At 33.7% G+C, this 20803-nt stretch overlaps 4 protein-coding genes across 4 annotated transcripts; 3 read left to right on the top strand and 1 right to left on the bottom strand.

The window, feature by feature from the left end:
• Positions 1 to 86: 86 nt before the first annotated feature.
• Positions 87 to 4426, top strand: HELRODRAFT_174271 (hypothetical protein; the record flags this gene model as incomplete). Its single annotated transcript, XM_009020808.1, has 5 exons — positions 87 to 208; positions 2896 to 3035; positions 3350 to 3795; positions 3879 to 3939; positions 4035 to 4426. The coding sequence occupies 5 exons, from the start codon at positions 87 to 89 to the stop codon at positions 4424 to 4426; spliced, it is 1161 nt and encodes a 386-aa protein (XP_009019056.1).
• Positions 4427 to 4963: 537 nt separating this feature from the next.
• On the top strand, positions 4964 to 6311 carry HELRODRAFT_174270 (hypothetical protein; the record flags this gene model as incomplete). Its single annotated transcript, XM_009020807.1, has 4 exons — positions 4964 to 5040; positions 5609 to 5761; positions 5921 to 6000; positions 6235 to 6311. The coding sequence occupies 4 exons, from the start codon at positions 4964 to 4966 to the stop codon at positions 6309 to 6311; spliced, it is 387 nt and encodes a 128-aa protein (XP_009019055.1).
• A 482-nt stretch (positions 6312 to 6793) lies between these two features.
• HELRODRAFT_174269 (hypothetical protein) lies at positions 6794 to 9336 on the top strand (the record flags this gene model as incomplete). Its single annotated transcript, XM_009020806.1, has 3 exons — positions 6794 to 7059; positions 7881 to 8090; positions 8283 to 9336. The coding sequence occupies 3 exons, from the start codon at positions 6794 to 6796 to the stop codon at positions 9334 to 9336; spliced, it is 1530 nt and encodes a 509-aa protein (XP_009019054.1).
• Positions 9337 to 18455: 9119 nt separating this feature from the next.
• HELRODRAFT_174268 (hypothetical protein) lies at positions 18456 to 19518 on the bottom strand (the record flags this gene model as incomplete). Its single annotated transcript, XM_009020805.1, has 2 exons — positions 18456 to 18748; positions 19272 to 19518. 2 exons carry the CDS (start codon positions 19516 to 19518, stop codon positions 18456 to 18458), a joined length of 540 nt encoding a protein of 179 aa, XP_009019053.1.
• Between the last annotated feature and the right edge of the window lie 1285 nt (positions 19519 to 20803).

Here is a 20803-nt window from a genome sequence, read left to right as displayed (position 1 = left end):
GGAATGAGTGTAAAAGTAATCCTGATGAGATCAAGAGCGATATCATCAAATTCAAGGCAATCACAGCTAGTAGACGTGGAAAAATGATGTCCATGTGGAGCAAAGCTGCAGCAACCAAACGCTCGAGAGATTCGGCTACTACGTCTAGCGACTCACAATCTCCTGACGTTATTGTGATACCAATGAAGATATCAGTAGATACAAAAAAGTAAGTCCAATATTTAAAAAAGTTTAAAAAACTTCACATATTTGTTATTAAATAATTTATTATATTAGTTTTTTTATACATAAATTAATAAAAACATGTTTGAATTTAACACAATTTTTAATTATGTGATGGAATAAACAGTAATTCTCTATAATGACATTTTTATATTTCATAAAAATCAATCAATCTTCGTTTTGCGTCCAGAGACCCGGTTTCCCGAGGTAGGACGTTGTTTTCTTTGCCATCAACTTTTTGCACCAAATTAGACGATCAGTTGTATCCATTTCATTTAAATTTAGAGCTTTCATGTCTTGCTTGATTGTTCGCGACCAGGACTTCTTTGGACGGCCATTGGGAGGTGTGCCGGGTACTTCAACATCTGCAAGAGAACTTATGGCACTGTTTCCACTTCGTTTGACATGACCAAACCACAGCAGACGGTGTTGCCGGCATTCGTCCTTTATATCATTTAAACCAGCACGACGCAGGATTTCAGTAGATTTGATGTGATCCTTCAGACTAATTTGTTGCATCCATCGGAGCATTTTCATGTCGGTTCGTTGAAGTTGTTGTTCCAGTTTGGTTGTCATTGGCCATGTTTCTGAACAATATAACAACACCGGATGTATCACAGAGTTATAAAGTCTTAATCGTAGTAGTAGTGGGATGTCACGCCGCATCAATATAGAGGCAAGAAGATGTCATTTATTCCAGGCTGCACGTATAAGTGCTCGAACGGCAGCTTCAGCTGTTCCAGTACAATCCAGAACATCCCATAGATATTGAAACGATGTGACTTTCTCTACCTTAACATTGCTTCCAAAACATTGCTATTTCGAATTTGTTGTTGTGGATTGATGCAAGCAGGACAAACAAAATTGGACACTTTAGATAAAGTACCAACTATTTTTGAACAACGTTTGTGACACCACTGGTTACACTGCTGACACTTGATTGAATTGTTACCTACACCAGCTTTACAAACTGAACAGGGCCATCGTCCAGTAGCTGTGGATTGGATGGGTTCACCAGTGTTCATTGCTTTGGTTTTGCTGATGTTGACTTTGAATCCATGATCGGCGAGTCTGGTGTTCCAATCTTCAAACATCTGTGCTGCATGCTGCTCAGACGTGGCTGTTAAAACGATATCATCAGCATATACTAGATTCCAAATGTCACCAGTGCGTATCGGTTTTTGTGATTTCTTCCATCACAGTTATAAAATAAAAGTGGACTGAGAATCGAGCCTTGGTGAACTCCAACGCCGATGTCAAATGCATCTGTGTTTCCAACCGTTGTGCTGACGAGAGGCTTAGTATTCGTATACATTTCCATCACAAGTCGAACAAGATATTCTGGAATGAGTTGTCGTAGTAGACTCCACCTGATTGCTTCACGGGGAACTTGATCAAATGCTTTTTCAAGGTCTACAAATATATGTGATAGTTGTCGATGCTTTGCGAGGTACTTCTCTTGCAGTTGCCGAAGGATGTGAATTGCATCAATTGTTGATTTCCCTGCTAGAAAACTAAATTGATAATATCCGATTGCGATTCACGACGTTAATCTTCTCTCAATGATTTTTTCGACAATTTTTAGGGAGTGTTCTAACAGACGTATACCCCGATATGATGAACAGTTCAATGGATCACCTTTGCCTTTGTATAGCTGGACTGTCATGCTATAGTTCCATTCAGTCGGCATTGAGCAATTTCTCCAGATTTCACGGCAAAGTTGTAGTAACGTTTGGATACCTGTAGTACCAGATGCTTTGATAATGTCATTTGTGAGTCCAGAGGGCCCTGCTGCCTTTCCATCCTTCATAGCTTTTAGAGCTTCTGTAAGCTCCTCTATTGTAATGTCTGGAATCGGACCTACTATGGGTGGAGCGTCAAAGTTAACATTGATGGAATTTGTTTCGTTTAACAGACGGTTGAAGTATTCTCTCCACTGTAGCTTGATCTCATCTTGTTCAAGAACCATCTCATTTTTGTCGTTTTTGATACATGAGGCACCAACTATGTCTTTTTTCGTACGCTTTGCTTGTTTTGCTATACGATACAGAGATTTCATTTGTTCACCTTTGCTTTTAGTGAGCCACTCTCTGCACTGATCTGTTCGAGCCAGTGCGACTTGACGTCTTGCATAGTTGTTCTTCTCACGGAAAATTTTATGGTCATCAACAGACTGATTTTTGCCATTGCTTGTATGCAGCTTTCTTTTCAGCTATTGCATTTGTACACTGTCATTCCACCACCATGTGTCTCGTTCATGCTGACGTTTTGTACCAGTTTTCCCACAAACTGTAGTTGCAGCGTTTATCAAAACGGTTATGTATGTACTCCAATCTGTACTGGCTTGCGATTGGTGGTCTAACTGTGTGGCGACAATCTGTTGACATTTTTCTCGATGAATATTGCTTTTCAGCTTTCACGTTTTGATTCTCCGAGGCATTTGTTTAGACTTATGTTTTGACAGTTCGACAACCAGGTCAGCCACAAGGAGTCTATGTTGGGCGACACATGATTCGCCAGGTATAACTTTGACGTTTTTGAATAGCCTTCGATGTTGTTGCTTGACAGCGAAGAAATCAATTTGCGTGGCTGATGGTTCACTTTTGTATGTTATGAGATGTTCCTACCTTTTTCTAAAATATGTGTTCAGTAAACAAAACCCGTGACTTTCAGCAAACTCAAGGATGCGGTTGCCATCTTCATTCCGTTTTCCATAGCCGAAACCGCCATGTACGTTGTCAAAACCATCTGTTTTCTCTCCAACGTGGCCATTGAGATTGCCTCCAATCAGGATTGTTTCAGATTTTGGTATTGTTGAGATGGTGTCAGAGAATGCAGTCCAGAAGTCATTTTTCATCTCTTCTGATTCGCCTGTCTGTGGTGCGTATGCAGAAAAAATAATCAATGTTTGCTTTTCTATGCGAAGTTTGAAAGATTTGTCGGTATTGATGGGAAGCCATTGCACATTCTTTCTCAGCCAAGATGACAAAGCTAGAGTGCCCTTGGGTCTTCCAGCTGCCTCAAACTTGCACCAATTTTAATACATTTACAGTATCGCGTTTAGTTGCCTGACCATGACTGAGTTGTGGAGGATAGACATAATTGATGTCTATGTATATACCTTCAGTCTACGCTGGATGCGTTATCAAAGATGGTCGTGTCACTTATTCTGGACCTACAATGATATCCATAAGGAGTGGTAAACATGACAAAAGCAGTGCTGCCACTCATGTTGCAGACTTTAACACGTTAGTTAGGCTGGACACTTTCAAGAATGTAGCATGTACTAATGCTGGAGTACTGAAGCCTATAGTTATTATAACTGTTGATGGAGGCCCAGATGAAAATCCACGCTATCCAAAAACATTGTGCGCTGCTTATAAACTATTTACAGAACATGATGTTGATGCATTATTCATTGCCAGCCATGCACCAGGTCACAGTGCATATAATGCAGTAGAGCGACGCATGGCTCCACTATCTCACGATCTGTTTGGCCTCATTCTTCCCTACGACTGTTTTGGATCTCATTTGGACACTAATGGTAAAACAATAGATCCGGAACTGGAAAAGGTTATTTTTAAAAAAGCGGGAGAAATACTGGGTATTATCGACAACTATAATGTGGTTGCTAAGTTTGTCAAACCCGACACAAGCTGTGTCAGTCTTCAAGCACCCAAGTGCTAAATGGTGTTGGAATCATGTACAACAGTCACAGTATTTACTGCAATTAGTAAAATGCAATGAAATAATATGCTGTGGCCAAAAACGAACCAACTATAACAATATATTTCCAAAACGTTTCATACCAGCACCAATACCTTTTGTTAATAACGAGGCAGGTGTCATAGCTGCAGCTATTGGGAGTGGGAGTGGTGTTTTTGGATCATTGTTTCAAAGCCTTGCACTAAATAGTCTGGAACCTTGTCACAATTATCCCAGCTTACCTTTCGACCTAAATTGTCCATCTTTGGCTGGGAAGATTCATAAACGAATGTGTTTTTGTGGTAAATATTTTCCATCTTTGGCTAATATGAAAGGTCACAAAGTCGTCCATGAAAACAATTCTTTCATTGATCAAGATAATGAGGAAGAATCAATTGAAGATTTCAATAAGAAACATAACTCAACTGACGTCTCAACAACAGATGTGATCATGATAAGAAATTTATTTGATTGGCTTCAATCGGATTTTCAATATTAAGTTGTCAGAATATTATGTTTTAAAATAGATTTGTTAATATTTTTGATTCTTTATACATTTAATTTTTTATATCTTTGTTTATTGTTTAGAAAAAAAACACAAAATTATAACAAATATTTTAATATTAAAAAATGTTCAAACATTACTTTGTCAGTTTTTGATGAATAAAACGGGTGGGAGGGGAGTTCATCAAAATGTGGACAAAGTTGGACAAGGGGGGAGGGGGGTAAAAGTTTGCCAAAAAATTGTGGACTCTTATGGATGAACCGAAAAACAATCGCACGGCATTTGGAGTTACTATGATACGGCGTGAACAAAACAATAACTCACGTTATTTTTGTTTGGCAAAGGTTAGTGGAATTAATTACAAAACACGTTTATCTGTTTAACACCCAGACGTCGAGTTCGGTCTATTTCAAAACTAATTCAACATGGTCCTGTGGCTTGTCCAATACCATAAACTTCTGCAACATTCACAATTGACATGCATGACAAAAGTGAGGTTTCGTTTTCTGCCAGTGATTCAGACTGACTACAATGGCGCCACAGAAGAAGATTAATTATGCTGAACTTTGTGATCTTGTAAGAGGTCTGGAACAAAAGCCCAAAAAGAGGTGCTTGGTTCACGTTTGAAGGAATTGAACTTATTTGCTCCGAGTACAGCAACAGCGAATTTTCGTCTCAGGCATAAACTTTTGTTCAGTACTTTGAAATAAGTGATAGTATTTGCTACTGCACAGATGTGAATGGCCTTATGTCGCATCTGGGAGGTTAACATATTGTTGAAGAAGTGAAAGACTAGTTTGAAGACAGTATTGTTGCACAATGGAAGCAGGCATGTGTCAATACAAGTAGATTCTTCTTATTCTGCCCATATAAAAAAACTTACGAAAACATGTCATTACGTCTGCAAAAAATACGTTATTGTGAATACAATTTGAGTATTTATGGCTATTTCGACAGGATAACAGGCAGGATACACAAAATACTGCTGCTTCCTATGTGAATGAAACAGCAGAGAGAGGATGCAGCATTACATTAAGAAAAATTGGCCATTCAAAAACACAATGCTGCCAGGAAATGAAAATGTTCAACATCCACCGTTGGTTGACTGTGATGAAAATTCTTATGTCACCACTCTTATGAAGTTGAGACTTGTGAAAAATTTTGTCAAAAAATTAGACAACGACAGTATGCATTTCAGTACCTGTGCAACAGGTTCCCAGGATTGATTTATGCAAAGGTAAAAGAACCACAAATAAGAGATAGGATGGCTGATGACCACTTTGAAGATATTCTTAGTCCAACTGGAAAAGAGGCGTGGGTGGCATTCAAGTCAGTTTTATTTCATTTCGTTGGAAATAAGAAAAGTGCCAACTTCATGGATATTGTGCAAAAGTGCGACTCCCATTTAGATTTAGATTAGGTGCAGCAAGTAACGAATATGGCTAGCGCTTCCACTAAGACATTTCGGTGATGGAGTCACGCTATCAGGGTCGATGGAGTGCACCGATGTTGGCAGACTATTATTGGACCCTTCAACGTGATTTGCCAACTCATCAATATAAGAGAAAGTATGCAGTCAAAAAATTTACACCACGAACATGTTCAACAAAATTTACATAAATTGGATTGGATTTTATTTATCGTTTAAGTATTGTTATAACGGCTGGAATGATCAAATTGCACTAAATTATTTGTTATCTTAATTATTGTTATCTTTGCTATATTTGTAATCTTTGGATTATAAACTATAGAGGAACATAAAAAAATATTTATAATTTTTTGATCGTAAAAATCCACCTTAGGGGCTATAGAGGATCCTGCAGAGACAGATTTCCAGGCAGGTTTCGAGAAGGGCAGTCAGGTTTCTAGTGAGGTATGAAACAAAGTCGTAAATGTGATTTATGCAGTTGCTTAGATTAGTTTAGTGTTTCTATTACTGTTGGCATTCAAATAAACATTCAACACGTTTGCGTTTGAAGCAGTTGTATTCTTCTATCGAAAATCTTGAAACTACAGAATAACGCACTTGACGATCGTTGGAATTTACAACACTGGTGTTGAAAATATAGAGATCTTTGAAGTTATAACACTGGTGCTTGTAGTTATGAACGTTAAAGGTTATAACGGTATTATTTTAGTATTAAAAGCCATGTTTATGTTTATATTTAAAATTCGTGTAAAAATATTTGAATAAAAGTTTTGTGTGAATAATAAATCTCTAACGGGTTATATTAGTAAATTAAAATTCAAGATTTAAAATCGGAGTTTTTCAAAAACGTGACCCGATATCGACCTTCTACCATTTGCAGCGTGGTTAGGGGTGCCCTTTACCTTCTCGTGGTGGGAGTCGTCGAATAAACCATGGAAGATAAAAAGGGGAAATTTTCAGTAGTCGGCGGGTTCACTGCCTGTACGGCGAAGTCTGTGAATCAACGTTCCGAGCAAACAATGCAACAACAAAAAAGAAGCGTCGAATCCCAATCCGACGTATTCGCAGTCACCCGAAGATGGGGGCGGGATGACGTTCGCAAAGATCAAATTACAAAATCGATGCTCAGGAAGATTCCAGTTGAGAATCTAGCCGCACACTTAAACTTCTGGTTGAAACTCAACACTCCTTTATCCCAGTTTAAAACCGGTGTGACAAGCTTCATACCAAAAACAAGGAATCCGGAAAACCCTGGGGATTATAGGCCAATCATAGTGGGATTAACCATAGGTAGATCGTTCTATAAAATACTGGCAAAAAATACATCAATAATTAGACATTGTCTCCACGACAAAAAACCTTCCAACAGGTTGTGATAAATAAGTTTTGCCCTTATTATAAATCTTGGAATTTTCTGATGCATCAAAAAAATGGCAATATCAAGTTAACGATTAAATAGGGTTATAAAAACGGCAAAACCTTTAGATGGTACTGGGAAATTCCATAAAATAGTAAGCAAAGAGTTAAAAATTAATCTAGCTTAATTTGCGCCATTTAGCTCCTCCCCTTTTTAATAGCCGTTGCCTTTGTTGTGATGTAATCATGGATACACATATATATATATATATATATGTATGTATATATATGTCATAGACGTCTTAAATAAAGGACTGACGGCAGCCATGCTCGGGTGCGCGAACTTGGGTCCATCATTATTTTTATTATTTTTACTATAACTTTGTCAAAAAAAATTCGTTTGTTACCAAATTTTAAACAGAAATTGCTACAAATAACATAAACAGGTTTTGTAATTTTTGTTACTGTATCTTATCAACTTACACTATTATTAAACCTTTTATTTTGATATCATAGACGTCTTAAATAATTTAAGACGTCTATGTTTGATATTGACGTCTTGAATTTATTAAAAATTCTATGGTATGATTTCATTTGCGTCGTTATGGAAACTTTGTTTACTTTTTTTTATAATCGAGTCTAAAATTGTCTATATTAACTTAGTTCAGACTTCACTATTCGTATTATTCCGGTTGCAAAACTTGATGCAAACTCATTGAAGGAGTACCTGTTAGAAGTTATTACAACAATCAAATACTGCGGTGGTCGACCTATATCAATAATCTGTGACAACTGCCCATTAAATCAGCGGATGTACAAGAACCTAGCCACGGTATTGTTCAAGTGCCAAACGACACATTGCATATGTATCTGGTTTATGACTATATCCACATTTTTAAAAATATCAAAAACAACTGGATAACGGAGCCGCAAAAGGAGCTTATTTTCCAATTGGGTGGAAAAGAGTACAAAGCCTGCTGGAAAGATATTATCCATCTGTATAACATCGACAGCAAGAGGCCGTTAAGAATGACAAAATTGACACACACCGCTGTATTTCCTAAGGTTCTGCAAAGACAGAGTGTTCCACTTGTATGCAAGGTGTTTGATGGTAAGACTGTTAGCAGTCTTTGAAGCAGTTAAAGACAATTTAGAATTTCAACGAGGCACAGTAGAATTTTTCAAGTTAATAACAAGTTGGTTCAAAATGATGAACGTCAAAGATAGATACAGTTACATTAAACTCAGAGACGACAAACGAGAACCCTGGAAGTTTAATTGCGAAAGTTTCAAAAAGTTGGAGTTCATTTGCAATGTTATTAGTACGTGTAAGTGGCAAGATACTAGAAAACGATGTCATAAGCTTACCAAATTCACTGCCGACGCCTTTGTGGTAACTTCAAAATTCAACATAGCTGCTTCAACAGAACTTCTCAGTGATCATCATTTCAGGTACGTTATTCCAGCTGTCTTTTCCCAAGATCCACTGGAAAAGTTCTTTGGGCAAGCGAGACAGCGTTTTGGAGGTAATTTTTACATAGATATCAGTGATGTCATAGCTGCCGCCAATGTACAACGACTCCATCAGTTATTGAAACTGGATATCATTCCTAAGGACGATGCACAACGTGCATGCATTAACTGTACAGCATCACCAGATGAACAAGACTTGGAGATGCTGCAGGATATAACAACAGAAGACACTGAAAATTTGATACAGTCTGACAATTGTCTGAAACACAAAATCATTTTTGTTGCGGGCTTCTTAACATGTAAGTATCAGCAACATTTAGGCAACAATGATGCTGATGACGCACAAGACTTTACTCTATCTAGTGACTTCACTCAGCAGCTGGACAGAGAAGGATTATCAATTCCAAAGTTGTCAACTGTCTACCTTGTTCATAGTGCTGTTCACATCATCAGCAAACTTAGTCCACCGAAGGCCTCTTGTCGTAAATATGTTTCAACTTTATTATCATATGTCGACGCACCGTTATCCAACAACACCATGGCCTGCCGTTCACTTGTAAACATTCTACTTAAGGCTCATGTTATCCATCATAGTGACAGAGAGCAAGAACTTGGCTGTTTGAGACGCAGGAAAAAGTTGCAATGAGCAGCAATTAAGAGTTTAAGGGAAAAGTTGCAATAAGCAGCAATTAAGAGGTATATGTATTCTAATAAAACTATCTAATAATTTTCTTTATAATTTTAATAAATTTTACATTTACATTTTTTTTCAATCAATCAGTTGAACTAAATTTTATTTAAAAGTTTAAAGGAAAAGTTGCAATGAACAGCAATTAAGAGGTCTATGTATTCTAATAAAACTATCTAATAATTTTCTTTATAATTTTAATAAATTTTACATTTACATTTTTTTTCAATCAATCAGTTGAACTAAATTTTATTTAACAAAAATGCATGTTGTTGCTAATGTTCAGTTAAAGAAGAAGAAACAGAAAAAAAATGTACAAAAATTGTTTATGTTGTTTGTGGCAACCTGTGTTTAAAATTTGATAACAAATGGACCACTTTTGACAAAGTTACAGCAAAAAGTACTGAAAATACTGATGGACCCAAGTTCGCGGACCCGAGATTGAACGCCGTCAGTCCTTTATTTAAGACGTCTATGATATATGTATATATGGATGTAAAAATGTTTAAAAGCGCAATTTTCAATTTTTCTTGTCTTGTAAAATAATAAATGATATTTAAAGCGGTTAATTTTTCGTTTTTTTTAAAATGTTATTTAAAAATTTTATAATTTACGAGTGCAAGCCAAAACATTTTTTTAGGAGTTCATGATTTTATTTTATCGTAATAAATGAAGGATACAAATTACTTACAATTTAATTTGATAAAAAATACAATTAAAATTATGTGAAATGGATATACATATGTATATAGATATGTATATATGGAAGTAATAAATGCGTGTGCGTTAGCGTGTGCGATTTATTTGCCCAATACCACAACAACAACACACGTTTAGACGACATTTTCCCCGAGATTGGGGGTTGCCGTTTGGCTACCTATGATGAAACTGAATGTCATCATAAATATTTTATTGGCTAATTTTAACGCAGGACGCCCTTCCTTACGCAACCACAGTTATAAGCAGTGGGCCTAGCCTTTGATGATCCAACATCACTCACAAGGCAGTGAGGGTCAGTTTAATGTCATAACCAGGACAAAATTGCCCAATACAAATGTTATAAAATTAATCTGTACTATCAATTATCACCATTTACACATAAACACACAAAATATCTATTAATGAAAATTATTTAAAAATTAATAATAAATGAAAATGATTGGAAAAATATCTTTTCTTGTTCTCGTCTTATGATCTAATAAAGATAAATATTAAAAAGGGGGAGGAGCTACATGAGGAAAAATAGCTGGATTTATTTTTAACTCTTTGTTTACCTTTTTATGGAATTTCCCAGTAAGGTTTTGCTGAATAATTATTCAATTTTATTTTATATTATAAAAATTTGTATCAATTTGATTAAGGGTAATTCTGTTTTCGTGAAGAGTCAGTCAAAGTCAGCCACTACAATTTGTGATAATCGCATTATCATCGGCATGCATGTCAGCCTAAAAGGTAAGTCAGCCAATTAGTCCAACCCGTACTCTAAATTTACCCCTAAAAACTGATAATCAAAAATTTACGAAAAAACGTCAATTAATTACATAAATCAAAAATTGGAAAAAAACATTTAAAAGATTGAATAAATACCTAAATGTGGTCAAGCTAAAACTGTAACGTTCAGACATGATTTGCAAACTCACTCGGAATTTTAAATTTAGATAAAAACATTTACGAAGTTAGTCACTTTTTTACAGCCTTGAATTTAAAATCAAATACTTAGCTATACTGACCATCAAACGCACCCGCGCACGTTTTCATTGCGCTTGAGGGTCTCGTGTTATTCTTTAGTGTCCATGAACAATTAATTATTTATCAATTTTTACATTTTTATAGTTTATTAATAATTATTTATCTATATTAAAAAAATTTTTTTTTCCTTTTGATAACTTTTTAATTCATTTATTTCATGCATTTTTCTGGTTAACGATGAAATTAATTTATAGCGCTAAAACTGCCTGTGAGCAATTATACACCATTCAATAACAACTAGCAATCAAATTATATATATACATATATGTATGTGTATATATAATATATATATAATATTGTTAGAAAACCATATTACATACAATATTGTACAAATTCTATTTTTCTTACTAAAATATTCTAAAAACTGTTCAAATTATTAAAAATAAAATTATTATTCAAATTAAAAGCATTGTTTTGAACAGGAATCACACTCATATTATTTTATCTAATTTCTCTTTTTTCAATCCTCTAACAGAAAAAGTTAATTTACAAAAACAGCCCTCTTTCATGTTCATAACCAACTTGCTAACATATGCGGAAACCAGAATTGTTCGTTCATGATCAGTCTGGATTTTTTAGCAGTTTTTGATACCATTAATCATCAGATGTTGATTGATAGATATGAGGCAAAAAATGGCATCACAGGATCTACCTTATCCTGGTTTCAATCTTATTTTTCAGATCGTTCTCAATATTTTAAATTTGGTTCTCACTCTTCTTTTAGCTTCACTTTATCCACTTGAGTTTGTCAAGGGTCTGTCCTTGGTCCCATTCTTTTCATTATTTTTACCTCTCCTTTTTCTTATAGCATTAACACTTTTGGCTTACTCTTTCATCAATACGCTGATGACACATGTCTAATAGCTAATTAAAAATTTCAAATTAATATCAACAAAACAAAGTGCATGGTTATCAGTAAAAGCAAAACAGTCCCGATCTTCTCCATAATTATTACTGGTAAACAGGTGAAACAAGTCAGCAACTTTAATTATCTCGAAAGTCTGATTACCTTAGGTTGTAAATGTGATATGGATATCAAACGAAGGATAGCTTTGGCAAAATATGCATATTCTAAAATAGAAAACATCACAACCAACTGTAAAATCAATATCAACACAATTAAAACTATTAGTGTTACATTTTTTCTGTGCTCACTTTGGCTCAGAGTCATGGACGATTACTAAAGAAATAGAAAAAAGGATTAATGCTGCTGAAATGTGGTTTTTAAAAAGATTTATGAAAATTAGTTGGACTTCTCATACTTCCAATGAGGATGTTTTAATATAGATTTACATGCCCTGTGCAACACCGGTTAGTTGAAAATTACATCGGTGACACTGGTACAAGTCTCTCCCGTAGACGTACAGATTTTATGGAATGCAAGCACATATGCCTTTCACTAGATCTTAATAAAACGATTCTCTAGTTTGAAACCCATTCAGTTCGTCTCTTATTTTAAAAAATACAAGCCATCGCTCAATAAACAATTCTATAGTTTTGGACATACCTTACGATTAATTTTGCAATACCGTGTCAACCCGGAAAATTGTGTTATGATACAGCGACACGAATTTCTTTCTACGAATAATAAACTCCAACCAGTCAACGCGGAATTTACAACTCAGCGTCGCCAAATTATTGTATCTCTTCAAGGTTTTAATATTGATATTAACATTTAATAATTTAATTTTTAAAATGATAATACTAATAACTTTTAATTTATCTTGTCATTTATATATTTTTGTAATAAATATATACACACGATTTTGATAGAATCTTTCGACCAAATTTTTAGCTTTTAAAAGTTTACGATTGAGCTTTTCAACATTTTTAACAGTCATTTTATAATTATTATCCAATTTATTAAAATTAATAAGAAAACCGTTGGTGTTCTATACATGGATATAGTGGATATGGCATAAGAATTATTTCCTTGCTATTAATATTTTTAGTTCTATGAAATAAAGAGAACATAATTTGTAGCGTTAACATAGATATAATGGATATGGCATAATAATTGTAACCTGCCTAGTATTTTTTTTAGTTCTATGGAATTAAACGCGTAAACATTAAACATTTTTTCGTAGAATCAAATAATTGTTAGATTGACCTTGATGTTATATATATATATATATATATATATATATATGAACAATGTATATATATATATATATATATAACGCGTCTGCCATATTCTATGGCGTAAACATTTCTTCGTTGTGGTTGACATTTCTTTGTTTCACTTTTTCAAATTTAATCGTCTACAGGAAGTTTTCGTTTTTTATAGCATAACATTTAAATAATTTTTTTCTTATTTATTTAATTATTTTATAGGTAAACCAGTATGAAACCACGTTTCCTTTGTTAACATACAATAATATTGAAAACTTTAAATTTGGCTCCGCCCTTCATTAATATTCATGACCAACCGAAGCGCTTCATTTTATTGTAATAAATTGTTGAACAAATAATTTAAAAATTATATTTTAAAGTGTTTATTAATAATTTTGATGCCAAATGAAATAAGGCCACATATTAAAAATTAGATTAAATAAAAATAAAATATGGATTAAGTTTACATGTAATAGTTAAGCTCTTACATGAAAGAGCTCTTTCATAATAAAGCTTCTTCTATATTAAAGCTCTTACATGAAAAAGTTTTAATATAGAAACGAAATTATTCTTTGTTTTTCTTTCTGCTATTTTCTCTTTTCTTGTTTAATTGCATTTATTTGTATTTTTTTAGCTATTAAAAATTTATCGGCCAGATGATCAAATGCACAACCACAATATATCAATTTGACAACCGTAGATGGTACAGGAATACCAAAAGAAGCTTTTCTGTTCTACATGTATAAAATAAATTAAATTTTGGTTTTGAACTAAGGAAACTTGAAAATAATTTACGATCAACCGTTAGAAAAATCGAAAAGTTAAATTGGAAGTTAACTAACCTCGAATAAGCTGTGATTTTCATCAATAATTGCATTTCTGACAATCCTAATCTTATATATATATATATATATATATAAAACGGGAAACATGGCATATATATATATATATATATATATATATATATATATATATATTTATGACATGTTTCCCGTTTTGCTTTTCTTGATTTTTTTTCATTAGTTCGTATTTGTATAAATTGTTTCCATTTATATACAATCAAAGTAAAATGAGAGTTAATCAATCAATTTTTGTTTAGCGTCCAGAGACCCAGTTTCCCCAAGGTAGGATGTTGTTTTTTTTGCCATCAATTTTTTGCGCCAAATTAGGCAATTAGTTGTATCCATTTCATTTACATTTAGAGCTTTCATGTCTTGAACGATTGCTTGCGACCAGGACTTTTTTGGACGGCCTTTGGGACGTGTGCCAGGTACTTCAACAACTGCAAAAGAAGTTATGGCACTGTTTTCACTTCGTTTGACATGACCAAACCACCTCAGACGGTGTTGCCGGCATTTGTCCTTTATATCATCTAAACCAGAACGACGTAGGATTTCGTTTGATTTGATGTGGTCCTTCAGACTAATTCGTTGCATACATCGGAGCATTTTCATATCGGTTCGGTGAAATTGTTGTTCCAGTTTGGTTGTCATTGGCCATGTTTCTGCACCATATAACAGCACCGAACGTATCACAAATCTTTCTCTACCTTAGTGGCTTCAAAAACATTGCTATTTCGAATTTTTTTGTTGTGGATTGATGCAAGCAGGACAAACCACAATTGGATACTTTGCTGTAGATAAAGTACCAATTATTTTTGAACAACGTTTGTGACACCACTGGTTAAACTACTGACACTTAATTGAATTTTTACCTACACCAGCTTTACAAACTGAACAGGGCCACCGTCCAGAAGCTGTGGAATTGATGGGTTCACCAGTGTTTATTGCTTTTGTTTTGCTGATGTTGACTTTGAATCCATGATCGGCGAGTCTGGTGTTCCAATCTTCAAACATCTGTGCTGTAATCTACTCAGACGTAGCTGTTAAAACGATATCATCAGCATATATTAGATTCCAAATGTCACCAGTGCGCATCGGTTTTGTGATTTCTTCCATCACAGTTATCAATCAATCAATTAATCAATCAATTAGCTTATAAAGCGCTATTTCCGCGATGTTCAACAGCGCTCCTCAATGAATTTTGAAAACAGATGGGTCTTGAGATCCGCTCTGAACTTCGCAAGTGATGGAAAAGTAGTTAGAGAAGTAGGTAGAGAGTTCCAGAGAAAAGGATCTGAAAAAGCAAAAGCAGATTTGGCAAAAGAGTGTTTAACACGAGTTAAGAAAAAGCGAGAAGAAGACGATCGTAAACCGAGGCGTTTAGGTTCAATTAATATATCTGATAAATACTTAGGAAATAATTTATATTGAGACTTATACCTGAACGTGCAAATTTAAAAAAATTATTCTATATTTTATAGGTAGCCAGTGCAAGAGAACAAGATATGGAGATATATGAGAAAAGAAAGGGGCACGAGCAACTAGACGAGCAGCAGAGTTAAAAGCTTTATAAATAACAGTGGACTTAAAATCGAGCCTTGGTGAACTCTAAGATGAAAGTATTATATATTTTAACAATATATATATATATATATATATATATATATATATATTTCAGAGCTGACAATATATTTCACGTTTTGCTTTATATTTCTTTTTTATTTCCCGTTTTGCTTTTTATTTATACAAGTTTTTTTGTTTTTAGAGTTAAAGATTGTTTTCAACATATACAACATATACCTTGATTCAGTTACAAACATAAATTTACACACACACACACACACACACACACACACACACACACATATATATATATATATATATGTATATATATATATAACTATGGATTATTTAGATACCATTCTTTATTACTGGCCGCTTTTATTGTGTTAAGTGTTTATTTTTAGTGTTTATATTGCTGGTCAATTTGTATTTATAAGAAAAAATTGAATACATTTTGCTGATATGAATTCGGACGCGATAACAATTCCAAAAAAATCAATGTACTTTATTCTATTCATGTCGTCGAAGATTCAGGTTCTGGATTTAAACAATTTGTTAATGTGCAAAAGAAGTAAATAAAACTTAAACAATTTGTTAATGTGCAAAAGAAGTAAATAAAACTTCAAACGCTTTAGTCTTTTGTTTGTTCAATGTTTTTAATTGTATGTAGAAAAATATAAATATATAATAAAGTTAATCTATTTAAAAGCGTTATACTGTTCGGTAGATAACTAGGTTTCTGCTTTGACTACCGACTAAACTAATTTCAAAGAATATTTGATCAATCGCAAGTTGAATCAATTTTTTTGGTAAGTTTCGTTTTTTTCTTTATATAATAATTGTTTTGTATATTTTAGTTGTCTCAAAAATAATTTCAAAAGTTATATTTATTAAATATATGCTATATTATTTTGTCACAAAAAGACTACTGTTTATTTTTTATGTAACCTAAATATAGTTAACAATTAAACTTTTTTTTCTATGCTGCTCAAAGTTATAGTTCTACATTATTACGGCCCCGGTCGCACATCATATTATCTGCCGCTAACTTCTATATATTGTTGATTTCCTATTTATGTTTATATTCTATGTATATGATTTAAGCTCATGGACCTCATGGAGTAAATTGTCGATAGTAGACTTAATGTTATCCTTGGAGGAACTATCACGATTGAGATTCATTGAACACTTAAGCGTATCAAAATCGTCTCTATTGAAAGCAACAATTTTGCACAACTTAGAGTTAACTGATTGACAGGTATCGTCAATTAAATTAATTATTTCAGCAGCTTTCTGCAGCTTTCACAATACCAAAATAGTCTTTCTGAGCTACGAATAGCAAAAATGACATCGTCCGAAATGTCGGCACATTTAGCATGTACACAGCAGTTACAATTAGAACTTGAGACACCAGGGTCTAGGGAGACAGAGGACGAACATAAGGAACATGTCAACTCAGGGTTGGAAACTGAGGCGGACTTGGTTTATGAGGGCCTGCCTTTTAACAAATGTAAAGAAATAACTCTATGTATTGCTATGTTAAATAGGTAAACCAAAATAAAATAAATAATTTAATTCTATGGAAAATAAAGTAAAACTTTATTTTTACTGAACTTTGTTGAAACAAATTAAATAAATTTTATGAAAATGGAAAATAAAGTAAAACTTACCAGTTTTACTGCTATAAACTTGTATACAGCTGTACACTATGTATTCTATTGTAACACAATGAGCACGCACAAGAAACCAAAAGAAATAATGCAAATTAAACCATTAAATTTAATATCTATGTAAAAAACTAAAATACACAAATACTCTCCTGAATTTTCTTAACGAAGCAATACCAAATTTGCTAGAAAAAAATCGAAAATCCGAAAAAAAAACTAAAAACTTCAGAGGAAAATTAAATGCAGAAAATTAAATGCAGCCAATGATAATTTTACAGACGTGAAGGCGAGATAAGAATTGGTAATTAGAAATTAAAGTGAAGCGCTTGATAATTTAATTAAGAGGCGGAGCCAATGAAAACGGTTGTAAAAGTCATGTGATGCACTTACTAGCAAAAAGGCGTGAACGATTGGAAGTCACGTAACGCGGCATCACCCACTATATAAGTCGGGACCATGGAATTATATAACTGGAAGCGCCCTACCAGCGTTTTAACATTGAAAATTTTTTTCAACGGGCAAGTTACCTCTGGAAGCAAGTTCCTAAAAATTAATTATTCATGAGCATTTTGATTTATTTTTAGAAAAATCTGAGATATAATTAGAAAAAATCTTGGCCTTCCCGAAGTTATGTTAATGACTCTTTGCCGATCTGCATTCAGCTCGATTGTTAAAATTTATTTCGTTTTCAGCATTCCGTGAAGTTTTAGGTTTTATAAGGTGCCGTATTTAATCGTTAAATAGATATTGCCGGCAAAACCTTAGGATGGCACTGGGAAATTCCATAAAATAGTAAACAAAGAGTTTAAAATAAATCCTGCTTAATTTGCGCCATTTAGCTCCACCCCTTTTTAATATTTATGTTCATTTTTAATAGCCGTTGTATTTGTTGATGTAATAAATGTTTAAATGCGCAATTTTTAATTTTTCCTGTCTTGTAAAATAATAAATGATATTTAAAGCGGTTAATTTTTTCGTCCTTTTTAAGATGTTATTTAAAAATTTTATGATTAACGAGTGCAAGCCAAAACACTTTTTTTTTAGAAGTTAATGATTTTATTTTATCATAATAAATGGAAAATACAAATTACTTACAATTTAAATCGCAATAAAAAAAAGTAACAATTAAATTTAATTTAAATGTTTAAACAGGGTAATATGTACGGATGAGCTCAAGAGCTGTTTGAAACCGCTCATCACGGTCCTTGATACCGCGCTGCCACATAAACTCGAGACACGAAGAGACGTGATCATCGCAGGTACCATGCATCCGTTTAAATTTATCTTTGGCACACTTCCAAAGATTCTCAATGGCATTAGTATGCACTCCATTTGGAGCAACAAAGCCATATCGATGATTGACAGTGTCGTGTGCCAGTCCCGTAACTCTGGGAATGTTCGCATAAGCGGCCCACTTGTCAGACCATATTGTCGTGCCTGAATGAGAATTAGATAAAATGTTAATATAGGAAAGGTAAATAGAAAATGTTAAAATCATTACAGGGCAAAACATGCCGTTGTATGGGCAGCAAAGTGGCCGCATCACGTTGAGCCACCTCTTCTAAGAAGGCTTCTTTGGAAACATTATCTATGCCGCCAAAAACCCAACGCTGCGAATTAGCCTGGCCCTTCCATTCCTTGTCCTTTTGTTACTGGACACCAGACTCATCAATATGGACAATTCGACCAGGTACACCAATTATTTTTGGGTTGTCTCGTACCCAATCGGTACAGAGTTAGCGATGGAGGTTGAACCAGTCAGGCAACGTGTTATTTTTATCTATTTGTAGCAACGAAGCTGTCGCTGCCTGACTGATGTCCCCCATGCTCCAATAATATGTCAACTGAATGAACAAAATTATTATTGTTTTTCATTCTAAAATTTAATATTTATAAAATATAATTTAAGTTAAGAATAAAAAAATAATAACCATGATACATGTGCTCATTGGTAGCTTACATTTTTCATAAAAACTACCATTTCTAATGGATTTTGTTCTGCTGCAGGCCGTATGGTTTGTACAACGCCATATCTGTTCGTCTGCTGCTTTTTTGGAATTGTACAAACGCATAACTTTTCCACAAACGCATGTCATTCCAGACGACAGTAATCCGTGTTGCATCGCCCAGTCCACTGCTTTTTGTTTCGTATTTATGGCGTTTGTCAGTTCCATTGATGACAGACTATTAAAGGCCGGAAAGTTCATGACTACAGATAAATTCAAAATGTCGAAAAAATGACAGAAAAACCAGACGAAAAAATGACAGAACAAAACAGAAGAAAAAATGGCAGAAACATACGCGTTGTTATTTAAAAGTGAAACATCAAACATTCATGAAAAGGGCGCTATAAAAATTAAGTGAAACATCATACAATACGGAAAGGGCGCTATAAAAATTAATTTGATTGATTGATCATAATTTATTTTATTAATAAAATAAATCAGCATTTTCTTTTTAAAATAATTAACACAAGCCGTTTCTAAAATATTTATTATTGACAATAATTTTTAAATGAAAAACAAATTAAAATTTTTAAAATATCTACTATTGAAAATTAATTAAAAATTAATAAATGAAAATGATTGAAAAAAGATCTTTTCTTGTTCTCGTCTTGTAATCTAATAAACATAAATATTAAAAAGGGGGAGGAGCTAAATGGCGCAAATTAAGCTGGATTTATTTTTAACTCTTTGTTTACTATATTATGTAAAATAAGTAAATAAATACAAAAACGGAGAAATAAAAATGTTAAACAAGAAAAATGAAATAAAATAGAATAAAATAATAAAATAAATAAAAGCAAAGAAAAGATATTGACAATGAAATATAAAATGAAGTAATGGCATCAAAACGCAAATTAATAGACTAGATCAGGGGTAGGCAAACTACGGCCCGCGGGCCGCATGCGGCCCGCCGATCCATTTTATGCGACCATTGCCTTGAAGTTTATTGTTCAATTCATTTAACTTTTCAATAATGTCAATGGCAAACATAAAATCTAATTTCCATTGTTCATTTTTAATATTTGTAGTAAAATCAGAATTGATACTTTTCATTTCTAAAAAAAGAACTATTTCTTCTTTGAGAGCCCAGACTCGACTCAGTGCCCTGCCAAGACTTAGCCAACGAACACTGCAGTAGTAGAGTATGTCAGAATGTTCACTTTCCATATCTTCGAGCAATGTTTTGAAATGTCTGTGGTTAAGACCTCTGGCTCTGATGATGTTTATTACCCCAACAACTGAGTCAATAACATGCTTAATTTTCGATCCAACTTTACACAAATTTTCTTGATGAATGACACAATGAATAGATATAAGTGCATGATCTAGATGTTCTTCTTTTATTTTTCTGTTTATCAGTGTCAACAAACCTTTGTTTTTTCCAGTCAAAGCTCGAGCACCATCAGTTGTTACACTTGCTAATTTGTTCCAGGCTAATCCATTTTTTTCAATACAATTTTCCACAGAATCGAATAAATCTTGGCCA

Source organism: Helobdella robusta (assembly GCF_000326865.2).
Source record: "Helobdella robusta unplaced genomic scaffold HELROscaffold_29, whole genome shotgun sequence".
Lineage (NCBI taxonomy): Eukaryota > Metazoa > Annelida > Clitellata > Rhynchobdellida > Glossiphoniidae > Helobdella > Helobdella robusta.
This window is presented reverse-complemented; position numbering and strand designations above follow the sequence as displayed.